The sequence below is a fragment of the Strix uralensis genome, chromosome Z, assembly GCF_047716275.1.
Source record: "Strix uralensis isolate ZFMK-TIS-50842 chromosome Z, bStrUra1, whole genome shotgun sequence".
Classification (NCBI taxonomy): Eukaryota; Metazoa; Chordata; class Aves; order Strigiformes; family Strigidae; genus Strix; species Strix uralensis.
The window spans coordinates 101594990-101616493 of NC_134012.1; the positions used below are offsets into that span (position 1 = coordinate 101594990).

Here is a 21504-nt window from a genome sequence, read left to right on the forward strand (position 1 = left end):
CCGTGACTCCAGGTAATATAGCAATAAAGGTTTTATTAAACACTCCAGTAATGCCATCATCGGAGCTGACAGCGCGGGCGTGATGGCAACGCATCCATCCCTCCCCTCGCCGTGGCTCACGGACACACTCCGTGGAGCAGGGTTGCTCCTTCATTAGGAGACCGATGAGAAGACTTAAGTAGCTGAAGAGCAAAACTGTCACAAGTTGATATAAAAGCACCCGGAGCGGGAACGCTGGCGCTGCCTCCCCCCGAGCCCGGGAGGTACCGACCGCAGGGACGGACAGACAGCGTGAAAAACTCGGCGTTCCACCTCCTCAGGTGCAGGCAGCCCCTCCCGCTGGAGTGAAAGGGGTGATAAACCTGGCAGAGAACTGTAAATCGCTCTTTATTCTCCAAAAAGTAAGTGCTCAGGCAGATAAAAAGATGGAGGGATGTTTCTAATCAGACTTACAAGATAATATAGGATAATTGTTAACAGCAAGTCGAGACCGCAGTAAGAAAGATAAAAGGGAATCCTGCCAAGGGGAACTTGAGAAAATCTTTTACTACTAGACGAAATGCAAATAACCGAAAGCAAGTGTAAAATAGCAGAGACAAAAACTCTCTCTTTGTTGCGACGTTTTAATTTTTACAACATGAGATACTAAGAAAAGACTGGAACCGGCATTATTTGGTTTTAAGAGAGAATCAGTTGTTACGGGGCGCTTAGAGTTCGGCAGTTCCACTTCCTGAAATCTCCATGCAGGAAAGGCAATAAAATCCTGATGACATCCTTCTGAGGAGAGGAAGTATTTTTCCCCCCGCACCTATGAAAGAAAACGCCTGAAGACACAGGCTGCCCTTCCCCAACCCCAGCGATGCCCAGCGCCGCTGGACACGACCCTGGGCAACCTGACCGAGCCTGAGAGCTGGCCCTGACCCCAGAACTGGCCCCACCACGAGCAGGGGCTTCACCCCAGCCACCTCCAGAAGTCCCATCCGATCTACGTTTTTCTGTGATTCTACAAAAGACCAAAACCATTTAAGTTTTGAGGTCGATGAAGACAAAGGAACATATGATACCACTTCTGGTTGGCAACCACCCACCCCGCTTCGAGCAGAGCTCCCAAGAGGGGCTGGAAGCTGTAAAGGCGCTGTCACAGACGCCACGTCTCCCTCCAGGTCCCTCCCTTTTCCTCTTCAGCCTCCCCGGGCTCCGTCCGTGACCTGTGCAGGCAGACAGACAGACAGACCCGGAGATGGCAAGCATCCCATCCTGCTCCTGCCCTGGAGCAGCCCACCTCCTCCCCTGGACCACCTCCGTTCTGGAGCTACACAAGATGCCTCCAGTTGGGTGGTCTGGCTTGAAGAGGGACAACCTGGCTACCTCGATAGTTGGCCTGAATTCTTGAGGACTACGCCTTGTTTCACCAATGTCAAGAAGCAGACATGGTAATAATCGAAAGCTAATGATTTGGAGGATTTTTAAACTGAAGCGTTGGACTGAATTCAACTGGATGCAAAAAAAAATGCCATAAAGTCACCACCACTCTACCACTGACACCGATAGGAAGTTTTAGTTACATTTTAAAAATTAGTTCCAATAAAAGAATTTCCTCACATTTCTTCTCCTTTAGGTTCTCAAGAGATCTGGGAGGTAACCACCTGCATTACGTCTCACAGCTGAATGACAAAACCCATCAATTCTTTTATTCCTTTTCACAACCCACTATGTGATCAATCTTGCTTGTTGAGACTTGCAACTCTTTGTCCTGCCAACTGGCACGTTCCAGGCTTGCTCAGTGAGCAAGTCCAACCTCTGGCCATCTCTGCACAAAAGAAAGATCATTTCTTATCTGCTGTGGTTGCCTTCGAGCCCATTTTCCCCTCTCTCCGGGTGGGAGGTGGGCACCCCGAGGTGGGACAGAGCTCACCTCTCCCACCCATGACCCTCCTCATGACACAGTGAGGGGGCTGCTCCAAAACACCGACACTTTTGAACTCTACAGCTACACAAACCACCTGGCAAGGGCCTTTCCACAGCGTGTTTTCCTGGGTAATTTATTTCTCTGGCTTCAATCGTTTGCAAGAAGATTGAGGCAGCCCCATCACTTCATTATCCGCATTTTCTGGGACACGGCGAGACTTCAACTCCAACTCTACCAGGCTACAAATGCCTCGTGCATGCACATGGATCTCTACTAAGAGATCAAAACCAACCCACGCCAAGTACTCCCCCAAGCAGAGGACTACGAGGGCCAGTTTCGGTCTCTGTCCTGCGCGGGGGGACCCACACGACCGCTTTGACAGCAAACTTCAGGTCTCAGATGCCCCCTAAAATGGGCCGGCCCGGTTTGTCTTTTTAAACATAATTTCCTTTTCTCCTTTAAACACCATCAGGGCTTTCCACCCAATCTCCAGGAGCCCAGGACCTTCAAGAGCACGACCACACTGCCAACGCAGCTGAAACCCAGGTGACCTGCTGAAATAAAGCCCAGCCTACAGACGCTGGGAGGGAGCGAACGCAGCAACGCTCGCGAGCTCAGGGAGCTCCCGGCCCCGCTGGCGACGCCGAAAACGCTGCGTTTTCTGCTTCCCCCTCCCTCCTCAGCCAGCAGTGCTGCTGGTTTGTCTGTTATACAAACAACAACTCTGCCCTGAGGTGGAGCGAAGATCTGAATCATTCCCCCCCAGCCGGGGAGGGTAGATTATAAATAATACTTATCTTTAGAGAATCAAACTCACTTTGAAGTTCTATTAATATTTTATTTATTTCCATCTCTTTAAACAACCCCCTACTGCAGCACTCAGCAGATTGGAGTGGAAAAAAAACCCCAACAAAAACAAATCCTAAAATGTGCAGGGGAGGTATAAGCAGGCTCTGTTGTTGATGTGCAAATAAATCCCTGCCTTAAGTTCCCCTTTGCCATCGCCATCCCAGGCACACACAGGTGCATACTCACGTGTGAAGTACACCCCAACTGAGGTAATTCAGGGAAAAACCACAAGAAGCCCCAGTCCTGGGTCTTTTTTGGCTATTAAGGTTAAAAAGGTTCCTGTAAGATAAATAAATACTGGTACAGAGAAGGCTGATCCCAGAGGCAGGGATCAAAATCAGAGGAAGGATCAACATCGTTCTGCGGCCCCTCCAGTGGCACGCACCTACTAGGCCGATGGACACGGCACCAAAACCTGGACAGAGGATGCCTGAACTGACACAATCATCTCGGTTAGAAAAGCCCTTGAAGATCCTCCAGTTCAACCATGAACCTCACACTGACCGTTCTCAACTCCACCAGATCCCTCAGCGCTGGGTCAACCCGACTCTTCAACCCCTCCAGGGATGGGGACTCCCCCCCTGCCCTGGGCAGCCCATTCCAACGCCCAACAACCCCTTCTGCAAAGAAATCCTTCCTAAGAGCCAGTCTGACCCTGCCCTGCCGCAGCTTGAGGCCATTCCCTCTTGGCCTGGCGCTTGTTCCTTGGCTCAAGAGACTCATCCCCCCTCTCTGCACCCTCCTTTCAGGGAGTTGGAGAGGGCCATGAGGTCTCCCCTCAGCCTCCTCTTCTCCACACTAAACCCCCCCAGTTCCCTCAGCCGCTCCCCATCACACCTGTGCTCCAGACCCTGCACCAGCTCCGTTGCCCTTCTCTGGACACGCTCGAGTCATTCAATGGCCTTTTTGGAGTGAGGGGTCCAAAAGTGAACCCACTCATCGAGGGGCGGCCTCACCAGTGCCGAGTCCAGGGGTAAGATCCCTTCCCTGTCCCTGCTGGCCACACTAGTGCTGATACAATTCACACCCATATTCATCTTTTATGGTATTTTAAAAACTTTAATAATTGGAAGAAAGCTAGACCCCGTCTTCCCTTCCCTGTGCATTTTTGTTTTATAGAACAGATATCAGCACAAACGTCAGGTTTTTCTGGTTATGCTGGTCTGTGTCTATTCCAGATTATCTGCACTATCTACACATTCATCACGAATGGGAAGCTGTTTTAAAAAACTACGTGGAAATTAATTCTTGAATACTCAGCATTTCATGATGGAGTTGTGTACCTGTAGTTCACCCAGATGAAGAACACGAGGCTGGGATAATTCACTGGGAAAATAATTCAGTTTCACCTTTGTTCCACAAAGTGCATTTTTCCTTCTTTTTTAAAAAGCAACTGTTCTGCTAAGATGCTTATTTCACCGATGCACTGAATTTGGCAGTTTTGTGATCCTTACTAATATTATCCCCACAGAGAAGGGTCCTCAGAGCAGGGTGCTGGCCTAAGCCCCCCTCCACGGCTCCAGACAGGGGTGCCTAAGCCCCTGGGAAGGACGGATCTGTCTAAAAATCCCTTTTATACAGAGCGATCATGGATTTTTATGTAAAAGGAGAGCTTCCCCCATTGAAGATGTATACATCACCCCTCCCAGAAGTGAAACCCTGCTCTCCATGTGTACCTTCCCAGCTGCTGCCACGGGGAAATGAGGGAATGGGGGGCCAGGGCGAATGGGTGTCCAGGAGGAATAGGGGGGTCAGAAGGAACAGGATCCAGGAGGAAATGGGGTCCAGGGGGAATGGGGGTCCAGGAGAAATGGGGGCCAGAAGAAATGGGGGGGGCAGGAGGAGCAGGATCCAGGAGGAATGGGGCTCCAGGGGGAATGGGGGACCAGGAGAAATGGGGGGCCAGGAGAAATGGGGGCTAGGAGGAATGGGGGGGGGGGGGGGGGGGGGGCAGGAGGAACAGGGTCCAGGGGGAATGGGGGGGCCAGGAGGAACAGGGTCCAGGGGGAATGGGTGGCCAGAAGGAATGGGGGTCCAGGGCACCAGCTTCCCACCCTGCCTCCCCCCACCAGCACACAGGGGCTCACCTGCTGCTACGGACAGACCGGGAAGACGCTCCGTTCTCAGCAAGCATAAAGAGAAAAACCTGTCTGCGTGGTGAGCAGCCCCCCCCACCCAGTCTCTCCTCAACACACAGAGCTGTGCTGGTGCCTCTGAACTGCACCCTCGCCGTGGAACCCCCCGGCACCGAGAGCCCCACAGCGCTGCCTTTCGTTTCAGATCACCTCCGGTTCTGTGTCACGGATGTGACGGTGGAAACTTTATCGTCCCGAGCAAGGAGAGCCCCTACCTGACCCAGAAGTGAATCCCGAGCAGCGGTAAGAAATTCTCATACAAATGTTTCTTTTATTGCTCACAGATGGGCATTTGAAGTTTGGGCATGGTAAGGAGCAGACATAAGCTGTAAAAAATGGGGAAAGGTTTCCTATGAAGTTACGAGCGTTGCAACCTTTTCCTTACGGTTAACCCCTCTCACGCTGAGAGGCGGCCGTCTCACACGCAATTAACTTTCTAAATACAAAGGAAAAACTATCACCTACAGCCCTGATCGCAGCTTCACTCTATACTTAGGGAAAGATTATTCCTAACCGGGCAATATCATGGACAAACCCAACGAGCAACATGCTTTGTCCTTTTAAAAATGATGACCTTGTGTTATCCAATTAGATAAATAAAAACATGCGGCAAGAAAGTTGTAAGGTGATGCATGTTAACATGTGTTCAATATTGTCAAAATTTATAAGTCTGACAGAAAGCAGATTTGTGCAAAGCCCTTATAAACCTCTACCGCTGTATTAAAAAGGGAACAGCGCAGGGCACTCTGACACAAATGGTCTCTCACTGTATGTGTGTATTATTGGTCCAAATTATTCACCCTTATTTAACTGCACCGAAGTCTTTCATCTCCATGCTATACAATAATAGTTTCCATATGACCGGTGGCTCAGCTATAAATAAGATCAAAAGCAAAAGAAAGGATTTAATAAAAAAAAAAAAGACAAAAAAAAAAAAAAAGACATTAAGAGTGGCATTAAATCAGGGAAAAAGCAAAGTTCACATTTTTTTCTACAGAAAAGAGAGTAGTGCTGAGTACTAAGCAGCTCGCCAAATATCTTATGAAAGGGCCGTTTGCGAGCCAGTTGTATGCGAAAGCCGTTTAAACGGAGTCTAAAGCGGCAAAGCCGGACTTTGCCGTTCAAAGGAAGGGGCCAAACGAAGATGAAGGGGCCAAAAAGCCCAAGTGCCACGTCTCAGTGCGAGGCCGGGATGCCGGGGAGCGCGCCCCGAGACCGCCGCAGCACCCACGTGTGTCCTGGGGGGTCCCCGCAGTGCGGCAGCACCGGGTGGCTGCAGCGGGGGGGGCGGGGGGAAGAGCCGGCTTCCAGCCTTTTTTTCCAAAATCTGGTGCTACCGAGGCCGCTGATGCTGAGCTCCTCTCCCCAACCTGTCCCCCCCACGCCCCCATGAGCGCTCGCTCAGCACGAGGGCTCCCACACTTCGCCAGCTTCGCGTTCCCACCGTGGGAGATAATTGGAGTATTTTAAGGGAAAGCAACCGGTTGCGACCTATTATGGAGGGAAGTGGGCTGCCATGGCCATCGGAGGGAAGTCACTGCAATAATCACTGCCATTTCTTTCCAGCAGAGATGATTATCCATTTAAGTATTGGCTAAATCCAGGGATATAAAGGGTCCTAAAGTACAGGATTAAGAATATTAACTCTTCTTCACTGAACGGCTGGGGAGGGAGGGAGGGGGGAAACCCCGCTGCAGGCAAGTTCACACACCTGGATACTTTATTCTGGTTCCCAGTTGTCCCATTTGGAGCATCAGGTGCCTGACCCACCCTCGCTGCTGCCTTCCTCCCCCCCCCGGCACCTTCCTCAGCTCCACACCTCTGATTCAACCACCGCACCAAGCAACGCAGACATTAAAACCCAGCAACCCAAATACGATGCGGGGGGGGGGTGGGTTTAACCATGTGCCTAATTAGCTGGTTGGAAATGAATGGAGCCATTGTGCCAGGACAACGCTTTCCTGAAAAGGTGTCGGTTAAATATTGGTCAGCGGTTTCTCTCCTGGTCAAAATGAAGTTTATAGCTCCAAAATAATTTAAAAATATGATAAAGGCTCTAATTGCGTGGCATTAGGAATGTCAACCAATTAGGCAGAAAATGGTGCTATATAAAAACCCTACACTGGTGCCTGTTATGTCAGACTTCATTCCAGTAAGGTCATTCTGTCCGTTTTTTTTTTTTTTTTTTAAATTTATATTATACCTGCTCACTAGAAAACACAGTCAAGCAAAACAAACCACAGACGCAGCAGCTACAACTGTGCTAAAACTTAAGAAGAGAAAAAGATAGTAAGACAAGACAGCAAAAGCCAAATTTTGTCTTTTAAATAACGCCAAGTCGCTTGACTCTCTTTGTTTATGTACGAATGACATAACCGAATTACTTCATGAGCTGCTACTCTAATTCCTAGGGGTGGAAAATTCCATAAGTTAATTTAATGTGGATGTTAAAAAAAAAAAAAAATACACACGAACACGCTCTCTTCCTGTGGGCCCTCACGTGAAGCGTGCAGGCTGGCTGATGGGCTTCTAAGCGCTGTCTTAAATGTGATGTATAAATGTGAATTTCTGGTTTATAATTTTCATCAATACTTTTGTGCGCTGCTGCAAAAGAAACACGTGTCTTCAAAGATCCCTGTGCAAAAGTTCGGGTTTTGCTGTTTCCTACAGTTCGAGTCGAAGTGTTACGATAAAATCCCCGCCATCCGCACAACCTCTGAAATAACAGCAACTGCGGAAAGCCAGGGAATTCACAGCTCAAGCTCAAAATACACGCTCAGCTCAGGCCCTTGAGAGACAGAGATGGGCAGATTAAATCAACCAAAACTCCCAAGTTTTTATCTTGACGTGCGATTTCTAAAACTTCGGCCTTGAAGACCCTTAAGAGACGGAAACGTTACGAGCGGCCTGACGCCAACCCCTCCCTCGTCCACCATTTCTAAGCCACATTGGCCTCTTCCCAGAAGGTTTTTTGCGGGTGTCCCGGGTGGTTCTGTACCGACTTTAGAAGCCCGCTGAAGGGAGGTCACCTCCCTTTTCATTACCGTGTTTTCAATCCCGCAACTTGCCTGCGCACGTGCTTAACTCCAACGGCACGCGCGGTCCCAACGGGATGACTCGCGGTGATGAAGTCGAGCACACGCACCCGGGGGTGTTGGTGGGGTGGGAAACCCAAACCTCCACCTCCCTGGCTTGATGAGGGGGTCACCCCCTTCAACCCCACGACCCCCAAATTCCCCCTGCAAAGCGCTGGGGCACAAGCGGGGGGATGCTGGGCGCACTGGAGAGGTGTTGGGTGTTCAAATTCCACCCTTCCACCCCGCCTGACGCCCTGTGAGGGCTTCCCCCGCGGAGCTCTTGCACCCGAGGGCTGCGACTGAAGAAATATCCCTATTTAGAAGCTTTTCTGCTGCCCTTCTCCTGGCTGCACGTGCTGCGGCTGCGACACAGCGGGCGCAGAGGAGCAGGCGGCTCCTCCGGGCTCTCCCCGCTAAACCAGTTTGCTGCTAAACTGGTATCAAACACACTGTATTTGTAAACGGTGCGAATGAATGCGCACGGGGAAAATTGGAAACAGGGCCATCAGCGAGTTCCAGGGGCCTGCTAAAAATTAGTCAATGCTTAAACGCTCTCCTTACCGGGCCGCTAATAAAAAAAAAGCGAGGGAATGTAAAATAAGAAATCCCTTTTAAGCCAGCCTGCTCGAGCAATCCGTTCGCTGCTCCCAGCCACACAGCTGTAAACCTGGCCTGGCTCCAGGCAAACCCGAGCGCTCCCAGTCCCATTTCCAGCAGCGTCTGACCGATCTCTGCCTTGGTTTTTGTCTGGGGAGAAAAGGCGCACATCTGCTGCGCGAGGGAGAGCGCGGGCAGGGAGGGAGTGTGGGCAGGGAGGGAGTGTGGGCAGGGAGAGGGTACGGGCGGGAGCACGGGCAGGAGCACGGGTAGGCAGCGCGGGCAGGGAGCGTGGGCTCCGCACGCCCCGGGGTCGCTCGGGCGCGCTCGGGCAGCGCGCGGTGGGCACAGCCGCTTCCACCAGCGCGCTCGACAAGTTTCCGGTCCATACCTCCCACTGCTACTTTATTTACTGCAGCTGGCCAGCCTTTTATAGCCTGTTTCATGTATTAAAATTCAAATGTGGAAAACATTACCAGTATCCTCCTTGATTTTTTTTTTTTTTTTTTTTTTAAATTTTTTCCCCCTTCAACTTCCTTTTCAGCGTGGAATGTATCAAATGGTCAAAGGCTAACTTCAGACTGACTCTACTCAAAAACTATTTCCTTTGTTCTTATGTTTTTACTTCAAAATTCAGACCAGTTTTCCAAAAGAAATTATCGGGCCCGACTCTTTCACCCAAGTTACGGTTTCAGACAGTGAGTAATGCTGCCTGGGAACGCGGCAGACTCTGCCTTTGCAGAGAAACGTCCCCGTCTTGTTTGCAGCAGCAGCGCTGCCCTCAGAGCATCCAAATTCTGCAGTTACCTTGCTCCGACCATCCACTTTCTTAGCAAAGTCCAAACAGAACCAGTCAGACCCCGTCATTCCGTATTTCTCCTGAAAAACGCCAAGTGCCTACACATTCCTAAAAATACGAAGGCCTTTTTTTTAGATGCACGATCCTGGCACTTCGATTTCTCATTGTTGCTGCTTTTTTTGTTTAAATCTAACTTCACCTACATCTGGTATTTAAGCGAGGAGCACATATTTATGGAACAAACTGTCTCTGAAGTGATGCCCTGGGTGCATGTTCCATCAGTTTAACATATGCAAAGCGAACAAAGCTACAAAAATTAAACTCTTTTCTCTTGATTGAGAGCAGATATGCAGAAACAGTTGTAAGTCACAGATCTGGCTTTTAATAAAGCCAGATTTCTTCATTAAAAGCAGTATTGTTTAAACACTGGAGGAAAAAATAGCTTTGTACAAACTAAAATCTTAGATTATATGTATCCCAAGTGTATTTAACATATTACCTGAGGCCAAGCTAAATTACAATCTAGAATTTCCTTTTGTGAATTCTCAGCAACTGCCACAGAGAGCAAAACAATGTCTGGTTCATGCTAATTTTATTGGGGAAGGGGAGAGGAGATGGATTTAACTGAGCTGCTGAAAAAGCATCTTTTTACCTCTCGGAGCCTTTCACCAGACCCTTTTCAGTTAACACTTCACATTTTTTTGAATCTGCAAACGGCGCAGTCTCAGTTGTGGCTTTAAATGATATTTTACCCACGACAGAGTCACTTATAGTAACATTTAATTTAAACAAGGAGCAGAGCCTGTCACAAACCTGCCCTGATTAAAAAAAAAAGACAAACTCCCCCTTATTTTGCTTTCTCAGGTGCTTGATTTCAACAACTGATGTTACATTTTAATAACCTGAAGCGAGAGAAACTATGGGCAAATATTTTGCTTAGGGCACTGTGTGTGGATGAGTCTGAAGGGGAGAACTGTTCGGTCAAGGCTAGCTGGCTAAGGATACCTCAACATCAAACTTTTTCTTGCAGGGGGAAGCAGGAGCCAGCTGGGATATTTAAATTTCCGTATGAGATGGCAGATGTCGGGTCGTGAAGGCTCTGGCCGGTGGTCAGCGCTCCCAGTTAGCCAGAAAACCTTGCCCTTGGCCAGAGACGGAGCGTGCCGAGGGCTGCAGAGCTGACCCCAGCCAGGCCAGACCCCGCTGAATAAAGCCACGCTCTCCATCCCGCTGCAAGCTCATTATTTTATAATCACCTCACCCACTATCGCGACAGCGCCGAGCGCGGGGGCATCCCCGGCGCGCAGCAGGCCAGGGAACGTGGTAATTAGCAAATAATTGGCCACCAGAAGAAGCTCCTTCCTTGCCCTAGCAGTTGCCTCACGCTCTGGCATCAAAGTTTTTCTTTCTTTCTTTCTTTTTTTTTCTTCCCCTGTGAAAAAAAGGAGGAATCCTGTCTGAATCCTGTCAAATAAAACTCTAAATGTTTGCATTTTCCATATGATGTCTAATCCTATTTGGAATGCTTCTGAACATTTGGCCTTGATTACATCTTGGAGCAATGAATTTCACAGGTCATTGTGTGTTGAATAAAAAGTATTTCTTTTTGTCAGGTTCACTGAATGTCCCCTTGTTCTTTAATTATGAGGCAGGATGAATGGGAGAGCTAGATTTACCTTCTCTATGCTGTCCATTATTCTATGTACCTCTATTATGTCTCCTCTTATTCAGCTCCTTTCTAAACAAAATCACCACAATCTGTTCAACCTCCCTTCACAGGAAAATCCTTCCGTGCTTGCAATCATTCCTGCTGTTTGTCCCCGCGCTCCTCCTAATTCCACTACACTTTTTTGAGATAGGAAAACCAAAACAGAAGACAGCTCCAGGGAAGGTGTATTACACACATGTATGTACGTGCAGATACATACCCGAGGCACACACTGCCACTCCACCAGCTCTGGGGTTCTTTTTCATGGGCTTTTTCAATTCAGGGGGGTTTTGGTCTTGTTTTTAGGGATTCTTGCAGAGTGAGGAGAAATTTCCATGTGACTCTAGCAGAGGCACACGCTCTCCTCCCTCTATGTATATGGTTAATGGATATTTTCATTAATCTGCTTTCATTAATATTCAATAATCTTTCATTAATCTTTCTTCTAATCTGCCCTGCCTTGCCCTTAGCATGTGGGATGAGCAGGGGATCAAGCCCAGTCCTCCGCAGCGCCGCGCAGCAGCAAAGCGGCCACGGATCTGTCAGGTCCCTTTCTACTTCCACAGCTTTTCCCCCCATCTTAACAAACCTAAATAGCTTGAACCATCTGAAAATACTGCCAGATAACTCCTCGTTCCCTTCCTCCATTCCACGTGAGAGTAAGCAACTCTATTTCTGGAATGAAATTTGGGAATATAAAACCAAGTGCCTTTTAGTCCCGTTGAAGACCGCACTGATCTGGTTCAGCTCTGCCCGGGCACAACTTCGCCGCGTCCTAATCAAGAATCACCGTTTCTCTGCTCCCACAGGATCGTCTTTTGTCATTAACTTCTGCTGCAGGACTTGAAGATTTCTATAAACTCACATGCATTGTGTTAGATGGTTTTCCTTATTATTTTTCTGACATACCAAAAACAAAGAATATTGAAGCGAGATGGTTTTCCTTTGCAAGAAAGAAAGCAGCTGCAAAATATTTCCTTTGCAAAGTGCAAGCTGTCTGTCCTGGAGCCCCGAGTGGTGCATGTCAGGCAAATTATAGACCTGATCCTTCAGGCTTTGGGGACACACCAGTCACCCGTAACGCCAGCACGAGCCCAAGGCGGGTCTGCAGAGCCAGGCTCCTCCGCACCCACGACTTCCCGAGGGAGAAAGAGCTCATAACCCCACGTGAAACACGTGCAACACCGAGCACACGCAGCTCTGGCTCTGAACTACCTCCTCCTCCTGGCTTTAAGCATGGGTTTAAAAACAAGGATGAGATTAGCTCCCATTCCTCAAACCTTCTTCAGCCCCGCGTGCCAAAACCGCACCCGAAACGAAAAACCACACCCGGCTTCCCGCGTAAGTGGAGGGTCCTGAGCGAAACGCAACGCTACGGACTTCTGTTTGAAAGCAAAAAAAGAAAAGAATTCATGGGGAGGGGCAGGGAATTTAGGTTCACCTGGCCTGGAAGTGAAAGTGTAAACGAACCCAAGGATTTCACACCCACCTCGTGCACCCACGGACCCACGCGCACACATGCAGAGTCTGCCCCTCTGTGCACGTGGCTAATGAGAAGGGCAAACTGGTGGCCCCCAAACACAACCCCCCTTCCTGGAAATGCACGGGCCAGCCTGACCCCACCACTGCTCTGAGAATCACAGAATCATCGGGGTTGGAAAAGCCCTTGAAGATCCTCCAGTCCAACCACGAACCTCACACTGACCGTTCTCAACTCCACCACATCCCTCAGCGCTGGGTCAACCCGACTCTTCAACCCCTCCAGGGATGGGGACTCCCCCCCTGCCCTGGGCAGCCCATTCCAACGCCCAACAACCCCTTCTGCAAAGAAATCCTTCCTAAGAGCCAGTCTGACCCTGCCCTGGCGCAGCTTGAGGCCATTCCCTCTTGGCCTGGCGCTGGTTCCTTGGCTCAAGAGACTCATCCCCCCTCTCTGCACCCTCCTTTCAGGGAGTTGCAGAGGGCCATGAGGTCTCCCCTCAGCCTCCTCTTCTCCACACTAAACCCCCCCAGTTCCCTCAGCCGCTCCCCATCACACCTGTGCTCCAGACCCTGCACCAGCTCCGTTGCCCTTCTCTGGACACGCTCGAGTCATTCAATGGCCTTTTTCGAGGGGCCCAAAACTGAACCCACTCATCGAGGGGCGGCCTCACCAGTGCCGAGCACAGGGGTCAGATCCCTTCCCTCTCGCTGGAAGACGCACACACGCCTTAGTGCCCACGAAGCAGTGAAACCCCCGCCCTGTCCATCCCTTCCTTCCCCCTCCCCGAGCCCTCCAAGCAGGTTCCTCTTCCACCCCACGCGCTTACCATGAGCGAGTGCCGGTTGGCGGAGAGCAGGCCGGTGCCGTAGCCGGAGCCCAGCCCGGCCATGGCTCCGTTGTGCGACGGCCCTATCAAGCCGTGCATGTCAGCGTGGCCCCCCGGCATGGCGGTGGCGGGCCCCACCGCGTGGTTGCGCAGCACGTGGATGGCGTCATCCAGCCTCTCCAGGCGGTCCTCGATCCGGCTTTGCTGTTTGGGAGCGAGAAACAAAGCGGGAAGAGCATCAGCAAGCGCGCGGGGCTGCCCAGCGCCGGGCACGAGGCGCTGCCGCCGGTGGGCGTGGGGCGCGCGGGGGCACGGTCACTGACAGCCAGTCCTTCCTTCTCAACCCCTCGGTGTGTTTTTTTTTTTTTTGTTGGTTTTAGCTTTTTTTTCCCTTTTTTTTTTTTTTGGAGAGGAGTGGTTTTGTTTCCCTAGGGCAATGTTTAGAGTAGCGTTGTGGGGAAGGAGAGAGCATGGTTAACACGAGTACAGCTTTGATTTTCATGGGCAAAACAGGTTCAATGATTCCTCATGAACATAATCATTACAGTACATATGTTGCCCTCTATGTCTTTGAAAAGTTTTAGTGATACTTAAAAAAAAATAAAAAAATAAAAAAATAAAAAAGAAGTAGAAGTAAAGAAACAAATATACCTCTAATTGTAATCAATCTCTAACCGGGATTTTCCTCCCCCCATCTAACCCCAGGATCACACACAAAGAGAGGAAGATAAACTACCAGCTCCTACAGTCCCTCGCTGCCAGTTGGGTTTTTTTCCCTACAGGTATGCATCCAGAAATCACTTTTTATCACCGGTTAAAGCAGCGATAAATACTCTTCCCTAACTGAGCAGCTTACGGTGAGCAACATGGCAAGGACTAGCAGCCGGGGCGGTCGCGGGGGGCGAGGGGTGCGATGCCGTTGGGGTCCCTACAACCTCAGCTCCCACTTTTCCAACCATCCTAACACCCACAACCCCGAGAACCCCGACCGCTGCTCTCCCGAGTTCCTGCCTCCCAACGCCGCCGCGCTCCGGCTAAGCCAAAACCCAGCCCCCGAGGCGGGCTGCTGGCGGGGCGACGATGAGGAAAAGCAACGGGCCACGGGGAATAACAACCTCAAGGTTTCAGCCTGCCCTGGCTGCTCCAGGAAAGGAGGGCCCCGTGTCTGCGTGGGGGTGCTCCACCAAGAACCCACTGCGGGAGCTGCTGCCCACAGACACCCCCCTGCATCCCCTGCTCTGCTTCCCTGAGCCCCGTCGCTGTCCTCAGCCATCCCCAGCACAAGCCAGGGGCGGGTCTGGGCACCTCAAGTCTTTGTTTTTTAATAAAATACAAAAGGGGTAGCTCAACAGGGCAGTCCCCCAAACACTGGGGAACCTGAGCTGCAAAAATCATTAGGCGTAGCTTACGGATCTCTACAGCAAATCTCTTAACCGACCCATCGCGCTCCAAAAATCAAAATAACTAAAAAACCTCCAGAAGACACGTTGTCTAGAAAATATCATGGTCAATCAGGAGAAGGATTTCTGGTTCAGGGTGGAAAAACCAGTCTGTACCAATTCCTGACTCTGGCAAACTTCTAAGGAAGTCAACATCACCTTGTCCTAGGGGGTTAAACACGGTGCTCTCGGGAATTATCCGATCGCTTTTTTTTAAGGAAGCTTTTAAGCTCTACTGCTGTTTATTTTACACCCGACAACATGTCAGGCTTTTCACAGCTGTTAGTGAAACCCTCTCGACTTCCCACCGAGACCAACAATCAAGAAGAGCAAGACAGAGGACACGGGACCCTCTACAGCTCTTCGTCCTGCTATGCTTTTGGCCAACTCCAACTCTTAATCCTTCCATTAGGAAAGGTAACAAATCTTACTGCCATCCCTTTAACCCTCTCTGCCACGTAAGCGTTTAGGCCCAGCTCAGCCTGGCAAGCTCAGCCTGCCGGCCTTTCCCAGGGAGAGGACTCCTGACCATCCCCGCTGCATCGGCCGCGTTCTCTCCCGTGCTCCCCAGCTCTGAGGGGCTAAGCCCACGCGCCGTCCTGCGTGACAACGCCGTGGCTTTCTACTCCCATCTTCTCTTCGATCTATTCCGCCTGCCTGTTCACCCTCCTCCCCCTCTTTTTTGTGGTCCTTGTCCCCTTTTCAGTCGGTTTCAAGACTGCATCCCCTGTCGAACAGGAGACCCTGGCCAGCAGCATCTCAAACCGCATCACGTAATCTAAAGCACGGGGCACCCATGATACGAATTTAGAGGTGGTAAAATCAAGTCCGAGGGCATAGCGGTCACTAACGAAATGAAAACCTGTGTGAGAAGAATGGATGAGAAATGGAAAGAACAGCAAGTAAAATACTGAGGCAGAGGAGGTCACTAATCAAAACATACCAAAGAGTGTAAGGGACCTTCATAATTGGGAGATGATGACGCTTGACCTCCATTTCTAGACCAAACAGCTGTGCCTGCTAATAGTAAAATTGGAATTACCATTAGAACTATGCAAACAAAAATGTCTTTCAAACTTTTTGGACAGTTTTGTAGACATGTAAATGCCGTATTCCAGATAGACTATAGAGCAGACATATGGAGAACTTCCAAAATACACACGGATGAAAAAAAAAAAAAAGAAAAAAAAAAAGGTATTTTGTAGCAAAGCACGTAGATGCAGGCCACAAAGTTCCCCCAGGCTGCTCCTCCGCATAGAGGGCTGCATTCATTCGGCAGCTGGAGCTGCGAGAGGCTCCGGGAGAAGGAAACGTCTCGGTGGTGGAAGGAGAAGCAGCGGTGCCGCGGGGGGCTGCGGGCGGCCGGACCCCTGCGCCAGCCCGGCACAGACTAGCCCATTCTCCTAGCCTTGCTTCGAGACATCCTCAGTGCCACCGATTCCGTCACCCCACCGTCAAATTTACAGAATCTTTAAAAAAAGCAGTCAGTAAAAAGCACTGCACACAACATTCACGGAGACGTCGATAAGGTTTGCGCTCTCTTTGGGCAGATTATTTGGTTTGGCCCGGTGAGACCACCAAAGGTCTGACCGAAAACCTTCTGGTTTGGATCCGCTGCTCTAAATCTGTTCCTGCTGCTTCGGGAAGAAAAGTGCTCCTGGTACCCAGCAGCGTTTTCTAAGGAAAAAATTGCCCTTGCGAAAGAGGCAAACATGGGGAAAAGAAGGTTTTTTTTCGAGTATTTTCCCAACAGCTTTTATATATTTAGCACAACGCTTAGACAATTTATAATGTTCTTTTGAACAAGTGATCTTCTGAATGATCTCATAAAACAGGGTTAAGAATTTGAGATGGAAATATTAGGATTTTAATCTTAACGTCTACATTGAGTGGCATTTCCTTGAACTGAGATAGGCCAGGGTGGAACTCATGGCAATTTTTTTTTAGGCTCTCGCAGTGTAATTTTTTTTCTCATAGAAGTCAAAATTATGTCAGTTCTAATTAAAACTTAAATCTTCCCTTTTCTGGTCCCCGTGGAGCTTTTAGTTGAGGTTTTGCTACAGCACTGAACGGAGCAATGAGCAGCAATCTTTACTTTCAAAATAATTTTTAACTAGCCCTTGATATCCTTGAGGGAAAGTGTCTTGCATGCTAAACACTTTCAGCTCTTATTTAAATGCACTTATACTCCGTATTTTTATTTTTTTTGACACTCAGTTCTCCCTATTTACCCAGTAGAGCCTGCAGAAAGCAACGCAGCCCAAATTAGCACGGGATTTTCTCTGTGGCTCGGCCCCTTCCATCGGGAAGGAGGGCAGCACCTCGCTAGGAGAAACGCAGCCCCAGTGCTGGGGGTGCTACACCTCGGGGGTGATTCCAGGCAAAATAAGGGCAAATTGTCATTTTCTGAGGTGTGGGACCCCCCCAGGCTATAAGAGGCCAGGCGGTCCCTCTGTCCCCAGCTAGGGGTGGCTTTATGGGGACATTGTTGACTGGATTTCACCCCAACATTACATACTCTGGGTGTGACAGAGGTGCAAGCGGTGTCCTCCCGGACCTTGCCCTGCACAAGCTTCCCTCCGTCCCTCCTTCCAAAAGGGTCTCGGCACCGTAGAACTGCTCCTAGGTCTGTGCCTTGTGGAGGCTGGGGCACCACTTCAAAGGACGAGGAGCCCAGGAGCTCCCTCTACCTCCGCCCTGCTGCTCATGCCCCACGGCGAAGGAGGGATGGCTCAAGCCCTCTCGCCAGCGCTGCCCTACGGAAACACGGCAGCCTTGGCCGTTTTTTAGGGCTCCCGGGGAGGTTTAACGGGGCTCACGCAGACAGAAGAGGAGAGCAGGGCCTTTGGTCGCTTGTGACACAGACCTCATCTCAAAGAGGGGATGGAAAGCCAAGAGGCCTTCTGCAAGGCGTCAGCATGGCCTTGCGGGCGAGGAGAAGCCTAACGCTCTAGCTGAAAAGCCTCAAGGTTTAAGAAATCTGAATTATATTCAGGTAAACGTTTAAAACACCTGATGCTCATGAGAACTACCCTGGGCCTCTCGATCTTTTCAGTTACTTTTATTAGTAAAGTGGGTTTAGTTAAAATGGGCCATTCTTGTGAACAAAGCGTAAAATGAATCAAGCGGATTCACAGGGGCTCGGTTTGTCCAGAGACACATTTTAGGGATCAAACAGGCGTTTGCTTCATCCCCGGGAGGGGATGTTGCGGTGGGGAACGGTCAAGATGTACCTGGCACGGCCGCCCTGGAGTGAGGCTGCCGCGAGGGCCGGGGTGTCCCTGCACAGGGCCACGCTGTGCCCAGGGCAGAAACCATCTGCCGCAAGAGCCCGAGGACACTGCAAGGAAGCCGCAATAAGGATGCAATAAAACTGCTTTTCTGTAAATACATCTGCCTGAGAGCTGCAACGACCTTCTCTCTGCCCTGGCAATCCAGCGTGTAGGACCCCTCTCTGCTCATCTCCGCGGGACCAGCGGCCTCCTGCGCGCGCTCGCGCGGCAACACGGCCAACGCTGGATGCGCATCTCACACCCAGCACCGCGGGAGCTCATTCAGGCACCTCCTACCAAAAATACGTTGAAACGTTCAGTAAAATAGAATTGTAACAACAATACCTGAGAGAGAAGGGGGAGAACCAACAGGAGTTGAAGGATTTGATGAAAAGCTGTTGTTGGTGTGATCTGGAGAATAGATCTTTAAAAGATGATACAGAATTAATCTAAAGCCATCACAAACTGATGCAGAAAGAAATATGGAATTCTTATGCATTCAGTTCATTTAAATGAAAGCAGGACAGGTTAAAAAGCCTCTTATTCAAATATTAATATTTTTATAAAGACATATTAGATGCAGGAAGCTAGACAACAGACCCCTTTTGATGGGAACAGACACTAGCCAATTCAGCGATGGTTTCTGATTGTCACACAGACCTGCTACGGTAGATATACACATTTTCATTGCATAAACTACTTTACGAATGAACGTCATTGAACAAGGCCTTAAAGCACGCCTGAAAATTGCTTTTTTTCGTTCTGCTGAAATCCCTTAACGGCCAAAATAAAGCAAAGGGAGCGGAGCACGTTAAACCCTGGCACAGCGGGGTTAAGCCGCAGCAGCAAACTCCCAACTACTCGTCCGCTGCTCCAGCGAGAAAGGCCCCGCGTGCCCCGTGCCCGGGCGAGGGTGCCACCGCCCCGCGGCGTCCCCGCTCACCGCCCGTGCCATTTGTCAGGGCACCACTTCAAAGTGGATTCTGTACTGTATCAGTTCGGTTCAGGCAAACTAGAGTCTTGACATTTTCGTCTTTTTTTTTCAATGAAGCATCGAAGAATATGCAAAAAAAAATATTAACTCTCATGAGAACTCAATGGAACCCACTCTGCCCAGAAAATAACTATAGTGGTCCTTATTAAAAGTCAGCCCGTGCCAACCGGTACCGCAGCGGTGGCTGGGGCACGGCAGGGTTTCCTCCCGCTTCGAGCCGGAAAACTGCCGTCCCCCAGCCACCCAGGTAAGAGGGGCCACCGCTGACTTTAACAGCAACCACAGGAACTGAATAGGTGGAAACTGCCACGAAAAATAGAAAATCTAAAGGCAAATTCAAAAGGAGTCCTGTTTGCGGATGGCTCCGTAGTGCAGAAGTCATCCTGCCGCTGGGTTCTGTTCAGACCGCCCTCGCCCTAGTGTGGGATAGACTAACAGACACAGCTCCTCGGCACCCAGTCAGCGTGACCAGGCCAAGGCCTCCCCTCTTGCCGTTTCTATTCTACCGTAAAATTAAATCTAAAACTTTTTAAACACCATTTTGCACTGATTGTTCAATATTTCGGTTGGCAGTAACTCCACGCGGGTGACCTCTGAGACCAGATCTCTCCCGTTTGCTGTTCATCTTCGTAAACTCCAGGCGTCCAATTCTGATTAAAGTTCACACTTTGAAAACGGTAAACGTGTATTCCAAAGTAAATATTTCCTTACAGAGGCAAGTGCTTTCCCCAGCGCATCACCAGTCTGCGAGCTGCCTGCTGCCCCACTTCCTCTGTTTGCTGAAAAACAAAAGACTCGATGTAAAAACAGACAGCAAGACATCACAGACTTCTATTCCTGGTCCACTTATTCATAATTTAATTGCATTCTAATGCTAATTACATAAAATTAATCTTTAATTACCATTAATTTGTTTGTTGAGGTAGATATCAAACACATTCACACTCCATTTTTGCAGATAAAATATAAACTTGACATGCTGTTTTTTAAAAAAATATATGGCGTATTTGGTAGTATTTGGCCATATCACTCTACTTTTTCTGAACAAAAGGCTTCTGATAGCAGAAGATACTCAAAGGTGTGGAAAATAAGCAAGCACACAGCTAGGCAAGCCTGGGGTGGGGAAGGGCTCCTGCCTCCCCTGCCCCGTCCCAGGGCGCTGAGTTTCTGCTCTAGGATGCACCAATCTACTCTAACAAGGGTTTTCCTCTTCAAAAACTCTACAGCACTAATATATAAGGGCAATATTTCACATATAAAACATCCCAAACGACTGCAGAGGAACATAATAAAGGTGGCAAAGACAAACGCCCTGGAGCTGGGAAGGCCGGAGCCCAGCCTGCCAGTGCGGCCCAGTTCCTCTCTCTGCGCCCACACTGGGACCAGTCACTAATTGCAGCTTTTGCCACGCTCCCCCGCAGCCCGAGCCGGCCTCGTTGCCAGGGAAGGACAATTAATAAGCAGCTACTCGGTATTTTGTTGTCTCCTCATTCACCCTGTGACCCTGGTCCTTTGTCTACTTTTCACCACGCGGTTTGAAGACTTTCATGAATTTCGTATGGACTTTTCCCAAGTGTTCCTTCTGACTTCGCTTGAACGTTCATTGCGCGTTTAATGAAATGATTTTTCACCGTCTCTCAGGTGATGGGATTGCACCTTTTACATCAGAAACTTAGGGCAAGACAAGTGCTGGTGTAGCAGGCCACCAGTTTCTCACGCTCAGGTGACAGGATGGAAAACTCCGTTACAGGAGAAATCGAAGGGAAGAAAAATTAGGGCAAAACATCCCACAAGTTTCAGCATCTGCATGACCATTTATAAAGTAAAAGCGCAGCTGCCCATGACCAACACTTCTGCTTTCACCCCTGAGGCCCCCAAGTGAGGTGGCCAGAACGTGAGAAACCACCCAGTCAGGAACCACCCCTCAAAAGGCTGGAGCAGTGTCAGGAACGTGAGAGCTGAGGCAGGAGAGGATCCCATATGCCGCGGGGTTTGAAGGGCTTCAGCCCCGCCATGTCCCCCGCCAATCCCCCGGCAGGTTCTGCACCACGAGGCCACTGGATCCTGTGCCCGGAGGACCTCAGGAGCAAACCCAGCCCATGTCTGTACTGGCAAGTGCAAGCACAGGCACTTGTTGGTCATTAAAAAATAATATTAAAAAGCCTCCCGTTAGTCTCCCCGCAGTGTTACTCAGTTAAATGTTGAGTTAAACAGTGGATCCTTTGGACAGCTCGCCGATTTTGGCTGTGGGTCTCAGTACAGGCACTAATCACTGAACGCAGCGCCCAAAGCAGAGGAGCCCATCTGCCTGCGGACACTGCAGCTCCGCGGCAGCAGCTGGGAAACCTGTGGGCCAGGGGATGTCCTGCCGTTCCCCTTCAGCGCACCCTTTCCGCTCCACCTCCTCCAATCTCCC

The 21504-nt window shown here is 49.9% G+C and overlaps 1 protein-coding gene across 14 annotated transcripts in view; it reads right to left on the reverse strand.

The window, feature by feature from the left end:
* The window catches only part of TCF4 (transcription factor 4), a 240276-nt gene that overhangs the window by 9353 nt on the left and 209419 nt on the right, over positions 1–21504 (reverse strand). For 13 of the 14 annotated variants that reach the window (XM_074856959.1, XM_074856954.1, XM_074856953.1 and 10 more), the window contains 4 exons: positions 19800–19867; positions 18440–18518; positions 15766–15842; positions 13384–13587 (listed from right to left, as the gene is read on the reverse strand). In XM_074856959.1, the coding sequence (XP_074713060.1) occupies positions 13384–13587; positions 15766–15842; positions 18440–18518; positions 19800–19867 (428 nt within the window). The remainder of the gene's footprint in view (positions 1–13383; positions 13588–15765; positions 15843–18439; positions 18519–19799; positions 19868–21504) is intronic. The other variant, XM_074856961.1, reaches the window with a different exon arrangement.